A 21,561-nucleotide genomic window follows, 5' to 3' on the forward strand; every position below is an offset into this window, starting at 1 on the left:
TTATAAATATTTTTTAAATAATTAACAACACATGATCATAAAATTGTCAACAACTCGGAACAATTGTTGATATGTCATCAGGTTGCTGAGAGAAAAATAATTAAATATCTGTCTGGATACATACATGCATATATATATACATATAATATCTGATGAAATATATAGTTTGAATGAGGAAGATGAAGATGAACTCGTGAATACAGTATTCAGTATTATTGACTGTGTGGGCAAGGGTCAAAATATTTCACCAGAAGAAACTATTGACAGTTGGTTATGACTGACCATATCTACTGCATCATCGCCGGCAGGTCAGTTCTCCGGCGGCAGTGCTCGCCTGATTCCGGCGCCGTTGGGCGGCCCTATGAACAGATCCGTCTCCACTTCCAAATTCTCACCCCTCTCTCTGCATGCCACCATTTCTCTCTGCTCATTTGGTTCTTGCCGCAGGCATTGATCGTACTGCACAAAATCCATTTACAAGACGACGGGTGAATATTTTCCGGCAAGTAAAGTTATACCACTCGAACCTCAGTGGAGACTAATTAAGGTTCAAGAGAATTAGCTCGGGATTTTGAGTTTACCAACACTATCGCCTATCACTAGGCTATTAACAGTGAAACGTAGTTAAAATTGTTCATAATCTGTCGAGGCTTACATGTTTCTACGTCTCACTGCTGTATTATTGGGCTTCATTATTCGTCGAACCATTTACTTGTACTCCTTGGGCTACACAAATGTCTACACATGCCAAAATAACAGAAATACCCCTCTCCTCTCTGCAAATTTACTTCTCCTCATCCACTGACCCATGGCCGCCTCCAGTAACTGTCCGTCGCAGCCATCCTGTCACCGCCTTCGCCTCATCGCGGTCAACACCCGCAAGAGGCGAGGCGCCGACAAGATGACAACAACGAGCAATTGCTGGAGACAGCCATGGGAAGAGGGGGAGAGAGGAGGCAGCCATAGCGTCCCTGGGTGAGGGGAGAAATAGGAAGAACAAGGAAGGGGTTTTTGCAATTTTGCAAATTTCACTTGTTCTACCGGATCTTATGGAGCCTGCTCATATACGACATGATTCTGATCTGATTATAGAAAAGATTCTCTTCAAACGAGCAAGCCTATCCTATGTATAGGATTTACACAGTGGTTGGAATAAAGACACATTTAGTTGTTAATTCCAATGTGGCAGATAGATAAAGGCATAGATCTTCACGGACCAATCAATAGTTCAAGTCACACACTCCCATAATCCATTTTCTCTTCGGAGAACGTAGCCCAAGGAGTACAAGTAGCATTTTTCTTATTCATCATCCAATATTTGTCAAGGCTTGTTCATATTCTGTAAAAAAAATTTAACCTTGTTTTAACAAGATCTCATTTTGAGATTTTTGTTTGCTAAAAGTTGTATCTCTCATCTTTCATTGTAAGTTTTGAGAGTTTTCTAGCCGGAAGTACTAGCAAGTTAGCTGGATGGCTAGTAGTTGTATATATTGGACTGTGATTTGCAGTCTAAGATTTGGTAAGTAGATTAAAAATCTCTATCTGCGTGCTAGAGTAGTGGGTGTAGATTGGGATGGCAGAACCACTATAAATCTTTTAAAGCATTACACTGCTTTTTCATGTGAAAACTTCTAATATATCCTTTAAACCTTGTTCACTTCCCAATAATCTTTTCAAAACACAAACGTTTTTAATCACCCCAATTCACCTTCCCCCTCTTGATTTTGATTGTGTTGGGCCATCTCCTATTCCAGTCTAACAAGTGTTCATCCCCCAATGCAAATCCTAGTATCAATTGTTGGCCCCAATATATTAGAACAAAGAGTATTATATGTCGGGTGGTTCATTGCAACCTAGTTCATTTCGACAACTGGTTCTTCACCATAACCCCCACAGTAGGACAATCTCCTAGCACTAGTGGCAACCAACCTTCATCCCAACCATCCACCTGGTAATCCCACCTTGAGGCTTGTATCTAATTGGCATGATCCTCGAGTCATGTGCATTTAACAATTTTTCCCTGCTAGCCAGGTCAACAGTGAGGCAATGCCTGTCTCCATAAACATGACTCTATCCTCAGAAACCATACCTATAACAAACAGCCCTCAATAGAGCATCATTTTCGAAATTCATAACCCACAAAACCAGCCTACCCTTGCATCTTAGTATCTGAGCTAATATTTTAAAAACCGGACCGAAAAGCAAACCGACCTACTAATTGGATCACGGGTTAGTTGGTCCGACCGATTAAACTGGAGTGGTCCGACCGGATGATGTCATATATATATTTTATAATTAAATAATATATATTAAATATATATTTTAATATATATTTAAAATACTAATATTCTATATATTATTATGAGAAATATTATTATTAACTAATATACAACTAATATTTTATATATAATTGTTATATATGTTATTAAAGAATTAATTAATAATTAAAATTTTAAAAATAAGTGAGAGGGTGAAAAAAATTTGGATCAACCCAGTTTTTGGTTCACCGGTCCAACTAGATTTTGATCAGTTTTGACCGGGTTGAAGGAGATTTAATTTTTTGAGTCAAACCGGACCGGATAGGCCACCGGTTCCCCGTTAAACCAGTCCGACCAGCCGGTCCGATCCAGTTTTTAAAACAATGTTCTGAGCCTCTTATCAGCTCATCATCTCTAGAGGTTTAACCACTCCTCTACAACAACGATGCACAATCCATTGAGATTGATCATATCAAGGGCTAATTGTATGTTCATTCCTTCTTTGATGAACAACACACCGTTGAATCAATCCATCCCACCCTATAGTGAATTCTTTACAAATTTCCTCCTCAAATTCCAATGATCTTCATTGAAACAACATGGAATCCTCTCCTTTGCACGTTCCCCTCTTAAGCTTACTATTTGTGATTATCCCAAATGGAAGCTAAGGGAAAGCATAATGTATGAATCAAAGCAGTATAGTCTGGAAGAATAGATTGTGGGTTGCAGCTTCAACCTTGTCACCCTAGAATACAAGATTACTTTCCAAATCACTCCAAGTGACCTAAGCAAGTTTCTACTACAATCTCAACTATAAAGATTTCGCCAATTTCATTCTTTCTCACTAGGTGAGGAAGAATTTGCAAATTGATGAAACCTGGTGGACGTAGTTCACATCTCACTACTCCTAGCAAAAGGCTTTTAAGGTTGGCCTACTACTACTCACTAGAACGAGGGGATTACTTAAAAAAGCACCAGGCAGGCTCACTCTTTCACCTGGGAAAGCTCTAGAACCAGCACCAGTGATTAGATAGCGCGCTTCCTCTAGCTCTGGCAAAAGGGTAGACTGACTGGTCTCATTTACCATAGCTAAGAATGTTCACTTCAAAAGAGGTACACGTCTTGCAATCACATGCATCATTCTAGAGTTAAATCTCTCAACATATTGTCCAAAGAAGGTTTAGCCAAAGGAAATGTATTCCTATTCAAGCCAATCCAACTCAAACTCATCCTGGGCGACAGAATTCTTTGTGCCCACACCCATGATCGAGATTGCATGGAATTGTCGAGTTCTTACCAAGACCTTGAGCTATAAATCAAACTATCTTTTCAAGGCAGAAAGAGACTAGTCTCAAATAGCCACCCCTCTATAAGGTTTAGGAGGTTATTAATCTTTACTAGATTAAGAGTAATTTAAAGGCAAAGACAGAGAGCTTGTACTTTAATTTGTATTCACCAAGCAATCGTAAACCCAAATAAGAAGGCATAACATCAAAAGTCGGCTCATGTAAACCAAGCTAGTCTTGCTTGGCTTAATTGGAAAATGTGTTCGCAAGAACTATCTCGAAGCAAGCCCTTTTGATCTACATTGGAACAAAAAGAATGCTATCAAAGGCCCTTTTTACAGGTTCTCAAAACTGCACCTGACTCACAAATTTTGTGACCAATCCCTAGTATTAGACCCACTATTAACAAGCATGTCTGCTTGCTAATGGGATCTCAAAGCCATATATATATATAGTATCGGGTCGGGGCGGGGATCCTAAATAATATCCTCACCTTGAACCTGACTATTTTCAATCAGGGGAATACCTAAACCTAACCTCTACACTGGTTAATATCTGTTGACCCCTGGCTCAACTGGGCAAGGTGGGTTCGAGTCATTTTATCAACTCTAGAGGTCACCCATGGTTCTTATAAATAGCCTAGCCCTTCATATTTGGAGATTCAATACAACAACCAAACAAGCTTCTTTCATCATTCTTTGAATCTTTCAAAAGAATAGGGCATATTTAGTTGCAAAACATATTTTTTTATTTTTCAACAGTAATTTTTTATTGAATAATCGAATTTTCCATTAGAAAATCAAAAACTCGGGTTTGTAACTTTTTAACTTTATACCATGAGTTCGACAACATCCATTTTTTTTTCTTGATGTTTCTAAATTTTCAAAAACCAAATGCTATAACCTTTTGAAACATAAAACATTACGATATCTTTATAGTTATAAAATTATAACTAAGAATTAAAAGATATTTCTATAAAACTGAAGAGGCCATAATTTTTCAATCCCAAAGTTTCACACTAATTTTGATTTGAGCTAATAAATGGCAGTGCACTCTCAAGGAGTAGTAAGAATGGAACATGAGGTATAGTAATAATAAATCCTAAAAAGGGCAAAAGAGAATCACCTTCTCACTTAACATTGCATTTTCAGCTTGGAGGATCTTCCCCTAATTAAATGCAGGAAAGAGTAATATGTCAACAATTATTGGGATAAAGGGATAAAATACAATATTAGTTCTAAAATTTTGTATTATATAATAAATAAATCACTGTATTTTAATTTTTATCATTATAAATATTAAAATTTAATTTTTATTATAGTTCTATTAATAAAAAGACGGAAAAAAAATTGAAAGAATGACTGAGTTGTAATAAAAATCAAAGTTTAGCAATTACAGTGACAAAAATTAAAATATAATGACCAATTTATTACGACGTGACCAATTTATCCATTGAAATAATCAAGAATTACCCTTAGCTAGCTAGCATCAAAATTTCAACAGCTTATAGTGTACATATATGTGTGTGTGTGTGTATACCTTCTCTTTAAGTTGATCAATCTGTTCCATGTAAACCTGCATCTGAAGCAAGCACAAACCAGAATGAAAGATATCATCACCTGCATGCAAAGCAAATGCAATTTCTAGGAACCCAAAACTAATTTAGTACTCCAAATGAACATGATGAACCTTCTTGGCTCGGATGATGCTTGCGCTCCGCTCCAGCTGTTGCTCCATTTGTTTCAGTTCCTCAACAGAGCACGATCCGAGACCTTCTCCCATGAGTTTCCTGATGCAAATCCCGGTTTCAAAGTTGAGAAAAACTTGTCGATTTTAATCATCAGTTGGTGGATGCAAATTGAACAAGTTCAAAGCTAGCTAGGCCATCCAACCGTTTTGCAACTTCAAGAAGCTCTATCTTCTTCGTCATCTTCGCCGCCTCAAGCCTCAGATTCTGCCAGTCCAATCAGTAACACTATAAACCACGACCTTGTGTGAAAGTGAAAATAGAGAAAAGGAGTCAGAATGATGGATAGAAACTAAGGATGAGACGACGACAACCTCCATGTTCTGCTGCGTTTCTGGGCCATCAGGTGGTGTTTTTGCGTGCTTGCGATACCGCTGTATCGTGTCCTTCATGCTGAAGAATTTCCAAGGTTGAAACCAAATAAAATCAGTCATTGCATATACATAAAATGAAGAATGAATCATGATGTCGATTAAGACGAAGAACCCTAACTTTATATGCAAACAAAGAATTAGCAATTGTTATACAGTAATGTGGAAAATCTGATAACTGGTGGGTAAGCTTTTTGGGTCATCTTGTTGATAAAGCTCGTTCTCTCTGCATCTCATCCTGCCCCAACCCTCGTCTTAGGTCTTGATCTTGCTTAACTCCAAATCCCCATAAAAATTTTGGTCCAGAGGTTGCTCCGACGTCCATGGGATCCTAGGATTAGCTTCAAATCTATATATGGTAATCTCAACCCCCAGTTCAGTAATAAAGCCTCCTTGCCTAGCCAGCTCACATTGTTTGTCCAGTTGTTTGAGATTACATATCGTATTTCCCATCGGATTCAGATCTTAATGTCCTATATGGGTATCTCATCCCAGTAGGTATATCTTGTTAAGATTTAAAACACCAGCCTAAAACATTTGAAGAGGTCCAGCCCAATTTTCTTTTGGCCCAACTCAGAGAACTTTCTATAATTAGTTCATGGAGTTGGTAGACAATAATAATAAAAATAAAATAAAAATAAGAAGAAAGCGGGATAAGTGTGTGGTGTGGAATAATTATGATTATTAAATGTGATTAGTGTGTCTAGCATATTGTGTGGTTATTAGTGTATTTGTATTGCTATAAATACCCCTTCTTGTAAGCTTTGGATATCATCCCATAGCAAGCTTTCAAATAAGCAATAAAGCTTGAAATTGTAGCTCTTCTTGAAAGAGTTGTATTTTCTTGAGTGAAGTGTGAGAATGTGTGGGTTTTCTAGAATTAATTTCTAGAAAAATTAGTCTTCAATATTTAGTAAATTTCCTCTTCTTTGAGTGGTAAATTAAATAGAATTGTGTACTCTAATTTTTTCTCAACATATTTCTTCTAATCCACCTCATCCTCATCCAGGTGATCCTAGGTTTTACCTATTTAGTTGTCATGGCCTCTCAGCAAGAGTGCAATGATAATCAATGGCCATTTGTGTCCTACAGTTGGGATTTACAAGCTAGGTTTCTTAGATTCCACTTATAGAGTATAGTTTATGTCCCTTGAATTTCTAATGAGTTGGTGGCTTGCAGTAGTTGGGTATATCTTACTAGGTTAAGCGGTGATCTGTTTGTTGCTAGTTTTTATTCCCCAAGACATGGTGTTGGAAGTATGATGGGCTTCAATCCCATTTGGTTGGAGGAAGAAGGGTATATTGAAGAGTCACTATATCACTTGTAGTTTAATGCATCAAGGAAACACAAAGAGGAAGAAACATAAGAAATATAATTTCATTCAAGAAGATATGACACTCTGCTCTACTATACGCATGACTTCCTAGAGTTAATTAGGCATAGATAGACTCACACATACTTGTACCCTTCACTTTAAAATTAAGGTCACAGCCAACAAAAGAGATACAACACAGATCGACTAGGCACATGCATAGAGCAAACCCGACAGCACCAAGCACCAGGGCTAACCACCAGGTAGCCAAAGAACATCCCAAAATGAGAAAAGCATAAGCTAGCTAGAGCTAGGAGCTTTTGCGATGGACTGACAAAGGCTCTAAGCCATTGGAAGGCTAAGGGCTAAACTAGTAAGTTTTTGCCTCTCAAAAGAGGGTGGGAAGGTGACCCCGAAGGGCCTCGGCCGGCCGTAGGCAAGCACCAACGTGGCCAACCACAGAATCCCAGCAGGCAAGCAACATTGAAGAGCAAGAACAAAATAGCCTAGCCAAACACATACATACATACAAACAAGATAAGATTGAAGTACAAACTAAAACATAACCCAGTATAACAAAAGAACACCATTTAACAGAGAAAGGCCAAGAGAAAGCAAAATCACGAATCCAAAGTACACGGCTAAGCATCTGCTTGGTGAAGCAAACCACTCAGTACTTTCTAGCTTCATCCGTGTTCCTCATGCTAGAGAAGAGATGTGAGTGGGTTGTGAAAGCATTCCAAGGTCCCATTGTTGAGACAACAAATGGCTTCCATGGAGCAAATCAGACCTAACAAGCCTTGATTCGAGTCATGGAGAGGGATTGCGGATGGAGGTTACAGGTGAGATTGGCAAAGAGAGGACAAGTACAGAGGAGATGGGTGAGGGGAAGTAATGGGCAATGGTACTGGGAAAAAACTAGGGTTTTGCTAAATGTTGGGGAAAACAGAAAGGAGAAGAGATAGTTGAAAGTAGTGGAATAGGTGACGAGAGGAAGCCAGGACTGCAGCTATGACAGCGTCGCAGCAGCAAGGAGGGTCCTTCCTGCTTTGGCAACTTTTACCGAGATAACTACCTTAGTAGTACTTACTTTGGAAGAACTTCACAAAATTTTCAGCTTTTTCCTTCACATAATATTAGATAGACACGTGCCCACTTAATCACTGCCTGTTTCATGTATCTACAACCATACCATGCATGTATCTATAAACTCACATTCCTAAAGAACCTTTCATTTCCCATGTGTCCAGACTTTTTAAGATCCTAAATAACCTTTCATTTCCCATGTGTCTAGACTTTTTAAGATTTTTATGTTTATATATTTCCAACAAGTCGTTAGTTGCTAAAACTCCATTTTGCTTGTGGATATGATAAAGAGATGTCGTGTAAATTCTTGTGTTTGTAGTCTCTCTTTTTATGTATTGAGGTTGTAATTAATTGGACTTCTTTTGTTCTTGATCCTTTTTGCCAGATCTTTTGGTTTGCTGCCCAAGGATCTGTATTCTGTATGGGCTACTTTTTTCTATTCAACTATTGTACTTAGAACTATATATATATATATCACACATGAACAATGTTATAGTGCCAACATTGATTCAGATAATAAAAGAAGAAAGAAATGTTTGCTTCCGATTTAACTTAAAGATAAGCCTTGGTATATGGAGCGAATTAATGAAACAAGACCTGTATAGATTTTAAAGCTTTGCTAATTAAGTCGAGTCTAAGTTTAATTAGTAAGTTCCAATAACAAGTACTATTTGTAACAATTTGTAGTTTTATTTTCTTATATTTAGGGTTTTAAAACTAATTTGGAGCATTTTCAAGTTGGAAGAGAATAAGAAAAATAGCTTGAGACTGGAGAATCATCGAAACTAGGTTATAGCAAGTAAAATTGACCCATTGGGTGATTTAAGGACCAATGGATGGCAATGGTGGGGCATAGGATGATATACGAGAGTAAAAGAAATAAAAATCAAATTTTTTGAAGTCTTTCAAAATAGGATTAGAGTATTTGGAAATAGAATATTAATTTTTAAAAATTCAAAACAAAAATGACAATCTATTTCAAAATAGAGGCATATTCCAAAATAAAATTAGTAGAACTTTAGATAGTTATGCAATTTTTCATTCGAGGATGAAATTGAATACCAAACTTGGGCCGGTGTTGATGGCCGGGTTTCATGCATGGTATTCGCACATTATCATCCACAATTTGAATGTTTTTAGAATGCAAAGATTTGATCATTTGGTAGATTAAATTTTGAATTAGAGTGAGCATTTTATACTTGAGAGTGGAACAAGCAATGTGGTAATTACTTGAGATTCAAAGGATTAAACCAACTCAAGGTAAACCCTTGATCATCCATGCATGCCATGGTCTAACATGCAAGGATAAACATGCAAATATTTTAGAACCAATGATAAGACAAAAAGAAGGAACTCATCAAAGATTGTTATAGGCTCTAAAAGGAGCTCGGAAAGTTGATCTTTGGTTGCAGAAGGAGAAGACAAAACCTCCGACAAACATACATCTAAGAGGGAATCTCTTTTGACAAATGGCCAGGTTGCCCCCTAAAAAAAAGGCTAGAAAGGCCAAAAAGAAAGGTTATATGGTTATTAAGGCACCAAATATAAGAGATAGATCAAATTTCTCTCCCTCATTTGTATGCATTAGTTGAATATTCGAGAGGTGGAAAGAGGTAGGAGACTTCTCATAGTTTAAGGGGGTTGACCTTAAAGCCTTTTCACCAAGTTGGACCAAATGTAACAAAGTTTTGATCACCTGTGTGTTAGAATTTTTCCATAAATGGGCTATCACTAATTGAAATTTTGAGTTGTGAAAAACGAGTTGATATGATCGATAAACTCAGTTAAAGTAATCCAATCAAGTTTCTAGATATAAGTTCATCTCATCATTTAATTATGTGTGATATGAAAAGATATATATAAAGAGTCTATAAGTTATTGAACTTATATGTGATATGAAAAGGTGTAGTAAGTCTACAAGTTGTTGAATTGTTTGATGGGATAGTCTATTAAAGAGACTCTAAGGCTAGGTCTCCTCTCTCATCTAGGATTTAATTTTCTACTCAAATAGAAAATAGTAATTGTTTGCCCCATTGATATAACTTCTATACAATTATTGGAGAGGGAAAGGGAGATGAAGCACCTACTCAAAACATGTGAATTTTCTTATGTTGATTCAATCTATTAGTGTCTACCAGCAATTCGCCTAATAAAGAGAAGATTTAGTTGGTTGTGGAATCTAGTATTTCTATAACCCTCTTTTGATTTTGTTCTATTTTTGGTGTTGAATAAAAGATTATATCCAACAATTTGGTCTTTATTTTTTTTCATTAAAAAGGAGGAAATATACAACCCCAATGACAATTTTGGTTTATATAGTAGCTTAGAAACAGATATATATATATATATATGTGTGTGTGTGTGTTAATTATATGAATTTTAAAACATTGATAGAGGGGAAAAGAGTGGACTATCTTGGAGGATATAATTAAACTTCACCACTTGGTAAGTCCGACCTTTCATTCTCATGACATTTGATGGCTATGCATGTGAGATACATATACTTGCCTAGATTCCCTAAAATATCATGGGTGGTTTGGACATTAGATTTGTTGTTGTTTGAACACAACAATAATATTTAAAGTCTCAAGGAATTCGTCTTCAAACTTGTAAATTCCTACAAGGAAGAACACCGTCAAAGGGCATAGGGCAACCCTTGCTCATATACTTCGATGGTTAAGTCAGTAGATAGCAAATTGATGAAGAATTCATAGAGCACTTGATATCAATAAGAATGACTTAGGGGGTAGGGGTCCTCCAGTATTTATATAAATGGTTTCCTAAAAGAGGTAGGACTACTTGTTGATGTAAGATAAGAATTGTTATCAGATAATTCTTATTTGCTAAGAGGTTTTCAAAGTAGACATCGGAGGTAAAAACTGCACACGTTTCTTTGTGGGACACCCTACAACTAGTCTCTTGGGAGACTCAATTGAGGCAAGTTTTTAGACTCTCGCAAGAGACTCTCGCAAGAGGTAGCTTAGAGGGTCGATGCACAAGGGTCTCCCGGAGACTCTTCCTTGCCCAAGAGACTTTGTAGGGTCCTTTAGCCTGGTTTTTTGCCCTTTTTTATTTATTTATTATTTTCTTCTATATATGTTATTTTATTTATTATTTTTGTTCAATTTTTTAGTCATTACACACATTAAGGCTATTTAGGGATCTTAAGATGAGAATACCTACGGAGGGATTGCCAACTTAGTTAAATCATTTTGGTTGGATTTCAAGATAAGGAATTAAAGGGTTACCATATGGAAATAGTGGTCTATGTTGAAAAGCATTTGAAATGGTTTAGAAAAATGGGATAGGATGCATATTTCATCTCTTCTCTGCACATGGATTTAATGAGTTATCGAGCTCATCCTTACATTCTAAACATTTTTAGATGGACAAGAGGAGATTATGAACACTGAGCAGTGTTCTAAAACACGCTAGGCGTTAGTCGGGCACCCGATTGGGGCGTAGCGCCTAGGCGGGGACTAGGCAGGGCCTAGAAATTTTTATTTATTTATTTATTTTAAACATTTTGATGTTATTTTTAAGTAAATTAAAGTTGAAACAAGTGAAATAATGAAATTAAGCTTGAGAAAATAAATTGTTGTTTGCCAAGAACCAACAATAGCAAGATGCAGCAACAAGAAGTTGTTATAAATATTAAATAACATTAACAAATATTAAAATATAAATAACATTTAACTTGTTTGCTCACAAGTTACAAATATTAAAATATTTAAAATAATAATAAATATTTAAATAACAAATTCACACATTAATAAATATTAACATAAATAATAAATTAACTAACAAAAATAAAAAAAAAGGCAAGGCAACAGCAAGCAGCAAGCGCAAGCGCTTACTGCTTGCTTATTGCTTACCGCAAGGTGAGGAAGACGAGAGAGAGAGAGAGCTGGAAAGCAGAGTGCAATGAAGGTCGAGGGTGGCAGCGTAAGACGAAAAGGCTAACAGAAATGGAAAGCGGCGATGACGACTCTGCAAGAGACGACAGCGACGTGCAACGAGAGAGGCTTTGACAAAAAGGGCAAGCGGCGACGACGACTCGACAAGAGACAGTCGGCGGTGGTGTGCAAGAGAGAGAAGGGGAAATCGACAAGGTAAGGGGAAACAAAAACCCTAATCGGCCAGGCGATTCACGCGGTTAGGCGGCCGCCTTGGCTGACTAGGCACCGCCCGGTACCGATTAGCCAGGCCGGTGCTTAAGGGGGCCGATTAGGCCATAATCGCGGCGGTCTGTCTCCGCCTAGCGCCTAGGCGGCCGCCTAGGCCGAGTTTTCGAACACTGACACTGAGTAATGAGCAAAAATGTTAATGAGCATAGTAATGGTATGGTTTGCTTTTTAACAATTAGAATATTGTGGGTTCAAGTTATGAAAATAGTTTATTTATAAAAATGTAAGGAAAAAGTTACGTACAAATACTATCTTCTCCAGATTCTCATAAATGTGGAGAGCCTAGCTAATTATATTTTGGTCAAGACTTTTCTAGTTGACTAATATTTTAGTATATGTTGTCTTAGTAGTAATGTACGATTACTTCTTTACGACTAGAAGGCTATAGGTTTAAGTTATGGGAACAATCTATTTGTAAAAAAAAATAATAATAAGGAAAATACTACGTACAAATACTATCCTCCCCAACTCTCACAAAATGGAGAGCCTAACTTGAATGCAATGCAAGAACAAAAGGGAATACCTAATTTTTTTGTCAAGGTTTGTCTTGTCGGCTAATATTATATGTATGGATTGGAATACATATAAGCATTAGTAGTGATAGTAAGAATGTTACTCCATTGTGACTAGATGACTACGAGTTCAAGTTTTGGAAACAATTTATTTATAAATAAAATAAAATAAAAAAGATACGTGCAAATAATATTGTCCCACAAGAGAGGTTAATAACTTGAATCCGATGCAAATATGTGTTGGAATAAATAGTCTTGGTTTGGGAGAGATTTAGCAATGGAAATGAATGAATTATAAAATTAAGAGTGAAATGGAAATAAAGACAATGAATAGAAGATTCTTTCTCCTAGTTTGAAAGATAATAGCATAAAATATAATAAAAGTACAACGAGCACTTCTAGTCTCTTTTCTGTCGAATCTCCTCCAATTTGGAGGAGAAAAGTGTTCATTTAAGTGGATTGGATGGAAACAATTTACCTCCAATGCCTTTCTATTTCATTACTAAAATGCCTCCTACATAAAGAGAATCCATTTCCATCATTTTCCTTTCCATCCATTTGCATTTACTTCACTCTCTCCCAAACACACTCTTAGTAGTAATGGTAAAGTTACTATTTTATGACTACAGGACTATAAGTTAAGTTGTGAAAACTGTCCATTTATAAAAACAATAGTACGTGAAAGACTATAAGTTCAAGTTTGGCCTTTGTTTTCAAGATTACAAGTGTAGCTTATTGGCGGCCTTTGGTATGTTTTATTTTTTGTTTATCTCGAGTGATAGTTTAGACATTGTTGTTTCGTTTTTGATTGAGTTTTCTTAGTAGTAATGGTAAAGTTACTATCTTATGACTACAGGACTACAAGTTAAGTTGTGAAAACTGTCCATTTATAAAACAGTACTAAGTGAAAGACTATAAGTTCAAGTTTGGCCTTTGTTTTCAAGATTACAAGTGTAGCTTATTGGCGGCTTCCTTCAATATGTTTTATTTATTGTTTATCTCGAGTGATAGTTTAGACATTGTTGTTTCATTTTTGATTGAGTTTTCTTAGTAGGTAATGGTAAAGTTACTATTTTATGACTACAGGACTATAAGTTAAGTTGTGAAAACTGTCCATTTATAAAACAGTACTACGTGAAAGACTATAAGTTCAAGTTTGGCCTTTGTTTTCAAGATTACAAGTGTAGCTTATTGGCGGCTTCCTTTGGTATGTTTTATTTATTGTTTATCTCGAGTAGTAGTTTAGACATTGTTGTTTCGTTTTTGATTGAGTTTTCTTTGTGATGCTTGGGGGTATGCCCTAGCTAAAGATGTAGACTCTTTCGGGTTTACTGACTTACTGAGGAAAAAAAAAATACTATCATCAACTCTCATAAAATAAAGAGAGAGAGAGTATCTTAAATGCAATGCAAGAACAAAGGGAATACCTAAGGCCCCATTCGATGTTAGAAAATATTTTTTTAGTTTCCAATTCTAATTTTATAATTAGATACCCTAACATTTTATAATTTAAAAAGGCATAGCATTCATGTTTAGAAAATCTAAAAAAAAACATCAAAAACTATGTTTTCTAATTCATTAATTATATAAAATTAAAAAAATTAGAGAACAAGTTTTATATTTTTTAAGAAGAGATTCAATTACGCAATTAAAAACAAAAAAATTATCTTCTATAACTAAACAAACCCTAAACTTCTCATCAAAACTATTCTAGTGACCCAATATTCATATGTATTATAATAAATATTGCAATACAAATTTGAAACACAAACAACTATCCACATATAGATAACAACCGACCCTCATAAATATATATATATATATAACATTTTATTTACATTATACGAGTCTCCTGCATTGAAATATCGTCTGTATACATAGCCAAAGTATCGAATGAAACTACATATTTGAAGTCAAATATCAAAGGATAGCAGCTTCACCTTATGGCATGATATCTAATGGTTTAAACAGATCAGATTATTAGTCCCAGATTAATTATAAACTTTAACTAATTAGTGGTTTAGTCGACATTACCAACTTGCTAGTCGGTAGGGTTTTTACTTTATTCATATGCAATCCACCATTTTCTATGATGATTCAAGTACAAATAGTACAGTTTCTGCCTGTCATAAACCCAACTCTCAAGAAAACAATTATATATATATATTGATTTACAGCATAAAAGATTGATAAAGTTTTGAAGTACTCCGAGTAAAAAAGAGAAGTACCTTTCAATTAAACCCAGCTGCTTCTTCAGAAAATGTACTGTGAAGGTCTATGGGATTTGATTGATCCATCTTAGGTTATATATATACATGTATGTATGTATTATATTGCAAGATATATAATATGCCCTAATTAAGCTTGAAGTTAATTGGTGCGCTATGGCTTTGGAGATGAGGAAGAAATTCACAAGTAAAAAGGACATAAAACCCAAGAATCTATGGACCCAGTAGATGAGACTCAGTCCAATTGTTTATGGTAGTTTCCAACAGATGGCCCCAACGTTTTGAGGGAAAGTTGGAGAGAAAAATGCAATGAATGTTAGTAATATATAATGACATGATCTTCTTCTTCCTCTAGTGAAGAAAGAGAGATGCAGAAAGGGTATAGAGTAAGAAGAAGAAGAAGAAAGAGAGGTGAAGAAAGAGTTGTGCTTTTAGGATGCCACTTCTATGGTGATATAAGAAGAGATCTGGAGAGAGAGAGAGAGAGAGAGAGAGAGAGAGAGATTAATCATATAAACACAAGGAGAGGGAGAAGATCTGTGCAAGATCACATAAACCCTAAGGTGTAAATACCCATATCTTCAGATGCACGAAATTCACAATATATATATATGTGTATGTATGTATATCCAACCATCCAGGGAAGACCAAAATCAGTACACAAACAGAAAGATCATCAAGAAATCAAGACAAACATAGATAGATAGATAGATAGATCAACAATATATGTATGTGTGTGTGTATAAATGTATACCTCGAGCTTGCAAATTCATAAAGCTTTCCTCTAGAAGAGAAGATGATGACTCCAACCTCAGCATCGCAGAGAATAGAGAGCTCACACGCCTTCTTGAGCAGCCCATTTCTTCTCTTGGAGAAGGTCACTTGCCTGCTCGTGTCATTCTCTATGCGCCTCATCTGCGTCTTCCCTCTCACCATCTCTCTACACTGCAATTCTCTGATGGATCCAAGCATGCACACAAACAAGAATAGAAAAGGCTCAAATCTTGAACACGAGAATAACACCAGCTAAAACCCAAAAAGAAAAAAAGAAGGAAAACATGTCGATGCTTCAAAGCTAGAACAAGAAGGGTTAGCGAAGCAGCACATGATCATGATGGAGAAACAAATTAAAAGAACAAATTTCATCACAAAACAGGCAATAAAACGTACCCCCCAGAAAAGGTTTCTGGATTCTGGGGCGAGTGAGGGTTTGGAGGAAAAACAAGGGCTAAATATGGGAAAGAAGGAAGAGAGATTTGAAGGGGAGAGGGGAAGACAGAGTAGCAGGAAAGGTTTTATGGAAAGGCTAAGGATAGCAGGTGAAAGTGAGGGAGAATGGTATATTAATTCATTCTCTTTCTCTCTCTCTCTCTCACTCTGGCTTTTTTTGGGTTAAGGGCAGAGAGCTTCGCAAGCACACATGATCACCAACTTTCCTTTTTCATCTACTTTTCCTCTGTCTTCCGTTTTGCTTCTTAAACCTGTCACAAAACCCGGTGCGCTATGAGCAAAACCTAATCTTCTTTTTGCTTGATTAGGCAAACACACCGCAACAAATCCAATGTATGAACGGTTATTATATACCTGTACACAAGGCAGAAAAAGGGTGGGGGAGGTGAAAGAGACTTGCCAAATTACAGAATTCATACTTCAGACAAACAGAAAGGAATTTATCTACTTTGGGGGGGTATATTTATGGAGGAAAAAGAAGGAAAATTACAGAATTCATACTCAGACAAACAGAAAGGGATTTATCTACTTTGGGGGGGTATATTTATAGAGGAAAAAGAGGTGGGGGGGGGGGGGGGGGGGGGGGGGGGGGTTTGAAAGAGACTTGCCAAGTTTGAAGGAAAATTACAGAACTCATGCTCAGACAAACAGAAAGGGATTTATCTACTTTGGGGGGTAAATTTATGGAGGAAAAAGAGGAGCTGGGGGGGGGGGGGGGGGGGGGGGGATTAAAAGGAATCGTATAATGGTGGCCACTGGCCAGTCGACAACGTCGGATGGTACAGTTGGCGTACAGCGGCGGACCAATGAGAAGTCGAAAGGCAACAAGGGCAGTGACGATTCACACAGAAACACATCAATCTTCTCCTCTGCCTTTGTAAAAAATGGGGACAAACACTCGCATCCACATAAATCAGAATCTCTCTCTCTGCTCCCCTAATTGCTCATGTAACAAAAATAAATTAAAGGTACAATATTTAGGGGCATGGGCATGGTATCCAGCTGGTTGGCTAGGGCGGAATGGAAATACAGAATTGGGGAGTTGTTAATGGTTGATTAGGATTTCATAGCAAGTAAAGGGTAGTAAAGGGTGGTTTTATTATTTGTGATTTAGGGTGAAAATAGATATCAAAAAGCCATTACTTGAACCTTTTAACACTCAAAAATAAGAATGGTGAAGAGTAACACATTTTTTGTGTAATATCATGAGTTCTCGTCCGAAAGTATTAGTTAAGCCCAGAAGACCGATTAATATATTCAAGGTCTTCTCAATAGATTGTCAGTGTAGGATCGAGCCATGACAACATGCCCACAGGTTGTCAACCACACTTTTTCTGCAATCTCCATTGGACCAAAGTTTGTACCACCAAAAATCTTTCTCTTATTGGATGTGTATGTGGACCAATGTAAGACCGGTTGATAACACTCCCTAACCACTATATTCTCAATCTCAACCCGATTTCTCATCGTTACTCTTTCTATCCAACACACACCCCTTGTGAGCTGTATGTGGACCAGAGGCCTAATAAAATAATCCCAAAATGGGAGACCTAGAGTGAAATCATGAGGAAAGCTCAAAAGAAGACTTTAAGGGAGCGTTTGGTATAAGAGAAATTTTAAGATTTTTAAAAATGTTAGATTGGGAATCTGTATTCCCATGTTTGGTACAATTTTTTTATAAAAAGAATCCTAAAAAATAGAATTCCTGAAAATTATTTTTAAGCAACTTTTCCACAAAAAGATTTTCATGGGGGGTTAGGAATCCAAATTTTCCATGAACTTGGGAATGTTTTTAACAAAGAAAAAGATTAAAACACATCTTACCCTTTTATAACCCCATACAAACATATTATATATATATTTATTAAAGTAGATATTCATATAAATATATATTATATATATACACACATGCATATATATAATGTGTAAAAAAATGACATTTTTTTTACCTTTTAAAGATGTTGTGGGTCCTAATATTTTATATAATAGAAGGAATTTATCATTTTTAAATAAAAAATTAAATAAGGGTAATTTTGAAAAAATAACATGAATTCCCAAGAATGTTACATTTAAACCAAATATAGAAATGTAAGATTCTCATAAAAGAATACTCAACATTTCTGATAATGTTTAAATCTAACCAAACATAAAATTGCATAAATCCTGAAAATCAAATATTTTCAAAAGTATTCCCAAGAATCATGAATTCTAAGAATTTAAAAACTTCTATCGTACCAAACGCTCCCTAAGTAAAAAAATACTTAGGGTAAATGGATCCACCAAATGGATATAGATTGACCCAATCACCAAACCCACGAAGGACAAGCCCACAAGCTAAAGATAAAGCATAAGGGTTAAAATAAATGAGAGAGCCCAAGAGACCCTCCCAGAAGAAAAGTCTCTGAGAGACCTATCTAGCAAACTCCCGACAAAAGGAAAGCTCAAGAAAATCTTGACAAACTCCTACAAAAAGGGTTTCCTAAAAGAGTCTCATGTGGAGTATTCTCTAAACCAAGAGCATGAGCAAGACAACACCAAAAATCCCTCTAAAAATCTCACAAAAGATAAGGCTTATTTATAAGAGTTGAAATCCTAATCGATCTCGAAATACTAGGGATGTTTATCATAGACTTCCAAATTCCCTTATAAATAAGTGAGTCTATACGTAGAAAAGATACGCTTCTAATACTGATTCAAGAGCTCTACAAATTCTTCAACATTCTTAAGAATCTAACTTAAGTATTGAAGGATTTGCACAAGGAATGCTCCTACACCCTTTGATTGCCTTCTTTTTTATAATCTCGACGACTAAAAGACGATTCCCTAACAAATAAATACATTGTTGTATTCAAGCAACAACACCTTATTTGTCAAATATCAAACCCTAGTTTGAGTGGTAAGGTAAACAAATTACCCCCATCAACTATCTTCCTATATTATCGCATGTACCTCTATTTGGGCTTGAAGGGTTACCTAAGAAGGAGTGAATTGGGTATTTTGACTATTTTTTCAAAAAAATGAAAATATCACAAGAATGTGATGCAGTAAAATTATTTGAAGAAAACCATTTTCTTAAACTACAAACAAATGCAGCAATGGAAAATACAAGCAAGCGTGTAATTTTAAACATATGCATTTAAGAAACCTTTTTATATATAGAAGAGATAGTTTGAAACATATCAAATTAAATGTTTATATGAGAAATAAGATTACATAGATAGAATTGAAAATGCTTGTTATGTATGTAATGATAACTGATGCATATAAAACTTTTATGCAAGATTTAAAACTAAAATTGAAATACTTAAAGATAATTTAGGCAAAGAATACTTGTGTGAAGATAAGAAGCGATTTGTTAAATGAGTGAAATAATAAACAACTATAAAGATGTAAGATAATCTAGTTTTTAAGATGATTCCAACTAAGACAACATTGGAATAAAAGTTCAAAAGAAATGCAATGAGATAAGCTGATGCATGAAAAAAAAAAAATTATGGGAGATAAGAACAATGTAGTTAAAAACATAAACTACAAAAGCAAACACCATAAACACAACAATTTAGAGTAGTTCGGCCAACTGCCTAGTCTATTACCTTAGTTCTTTACTAAGGATTTAAAAAGTATCAACTAAGGATAATAGTTTTTACATGTTCAATTATAACCTCCACTTTTGACAGGCTAAGTAGAAACCCCCATTTTTACAAGCTAAGCAGTAACCTCTACTTTTTATGGGTTAAGTAGAAACCCTTATATGAGCCTTTTCCATTCTTGGCTAAGCCACAACTATTACCTTTTAAAGGATAATGCGTAACTTATAACATAAGATTTTTTCATTCTAGGCTAAGCCACAACCATTACCTTTTAAAGGATAAGGCGTAACTTATAACATAAGATTTTTTCATTTTAGGCTAAGCCACAACCATTACCTTTTAAAGGATAAGGCATAACATTTACAAGTTCACAATACATGTGAAATGATTTCTCAAGAGAAATATATAAAACGTACAATGATATCATTTTTCTCTTAGACCAAAGAGAGTTTGAAATAATGAATGAATAAAGCACTCAACTTTCTTCAAACATTTGTTATCAGTCCAAAAAGAATATAGGTAGTTGAGTTTAGAATAACATCAGTAGCTTAGATTGATTCCTCAATGACATCTTCATCTCTTACTGCTTGTGGCCTTTTATAAAAGCTCGAGACTTTGAAGATTTAGCATAAAAACTTGCACACACTCATATCTTTTTTGATTTGACCATTAACAGTCTAATTCGTTAGAATCATATACATAATAAAAGGCCAAAACTGTATTGTGAACTTATAACCTGTCATCTTTTAGCTTTCTAAGTAACGGTTATAATTTTTGAAATTAGATGTCAGTTACTCGACTATAGACATACTCAACTAATATAGCACATACTCAATTGAACATTACATGTAGTCGGTTATATATAAGTCTCACTCGAGTATGACAAAGTCATTACTTGACTTACAAGCCACAGAGATCTAGCATTAAGCACTCGACTACTTGACTAAGATTACTCAACTATCAGAATGATATACTCGAGTTCAGATAACTGATACTCGATTAAAATTAAGCACAGTGACTTAGCCAAATTTCATCCAATCTTTACTCGATTAAAACATATTAGTTATAAAAATCTATTAGTCGATTGAGAGAAAAACATACTTGACTAAGGAGATGCTTGGATTTCTGATAATAGAAAAATACTCAATTGAAAAGATTTCTTACTCAACTGATTTTGAAAATAAGATACCTTGTAAAAATTACTTGAGTAGGAGATCTTAGTAGTTGATTGAAAGAATGTTTTGATAGAACATATAATCAAATAATTTGAAAAACACATAAAGAAATACTCGATTGAAAGATATGCTTAGATCTCACTAGCTATACTCGATTATACAAATACCATACTCCATTATAATTCTAAAAGATATAGATTTTGTATAACACATACTCAAGTAGGTTTTTGAGACACTTGATTGAATACTTGAGTATAATGAAAAAAAAAATTGAGCAAACGATTCAAAGACTAACTTTTGATTGAAGCCAGTGTAAAAACTTTAAAAAAATATTTGAATACTTTGCCTTCAAATGCTTCAAAAAATATATATACACTAAGTTTATCAAAAGTACTTTTTATACTTAGTCAAACTTTCAAAGTATTTTGTCAAAACATTTTACATCAATGTAAAATTATATTTTTCAATTTTGAAATATATAAAACTATATGAGCATGAAGTTCTCCATTTTAAAGAAAAATATATTTATAAGCTTCATACTCCTTGATCAACCAATATCATGTGTTTCATCATGCTCGA

At 35.3% G+C, this 21,561-nt stretch overlaps 1 protein-coding gene across 6 annotated transcripts in view; it reads right to left on the reverse strand.

Annotated features, from left to right (window-relative positions):
• The window catches only part of LOC127786734 (MADS-box protein SOC1), a 32,096-nt gene extending 15,370 nt beyond the window's left edge, over positions 1-16,726 (reverse strand). For 3 of the 6 annotated variants that reach the window (XR_008020053.1, XR_008020052.1, XM_052314357.1), the window contains exons 1-8: positions 16,572-16,726; positions 16,158-16,468; positions 15,742-15,942; positions 5,606-5,684; positions 5,437-5,498; positions 5,234-5,333; positions 5,084-5,125; positions 4,670-4,711 (exon numbers count right to left, since the gene is read on the reverse strand). Coding sequence is in view for 4 of the 6 variants with exons in the window: in XM_052314357.1 (XP_052170317.1) it covers positions 4,670-4,711; positions 5,084-5,125; positions 5,234-5,333; positions 5,437-5,498; positions 5,606-5,684; positions 15,742-15,923 (507 nt within the window). In the remaining 2 variants the exon portion in view is untranslated. Of the gene's footprint in view, positions 1-188; positions 460-4,669; positions 4,712-5,083; positions 5,164-5,233; positions 5,334-5,436; positions 5,499-5,605; positions 5,685-15,741; positions 15,943-16,157; positions 16,469-16,571 lie in introns of those variants that run through there. The other 3 variants (XM_052314356.1, XM_052314358.1, XM_052314359.1) reach the window with 3 other exon arrangements.
• Positions 16,727-21,561: the final 4,835 nt, after the last annotated feature.

This window comes from Diospyros lotus, chromosome 12 (genome assembly GCF_014633365.1).
Source record: "Diospyros lotus cultivar Yz01 chromosome 12, ASM1463336v1, whole genome shotgun sequence".
Classification (NCBI taxonomy): Eukaryota; Viridiplantae; Streptophyta; class Magnoliopsida; order Ericales; family Ebenaceae; genus Diospyros; species Diospyros lotus.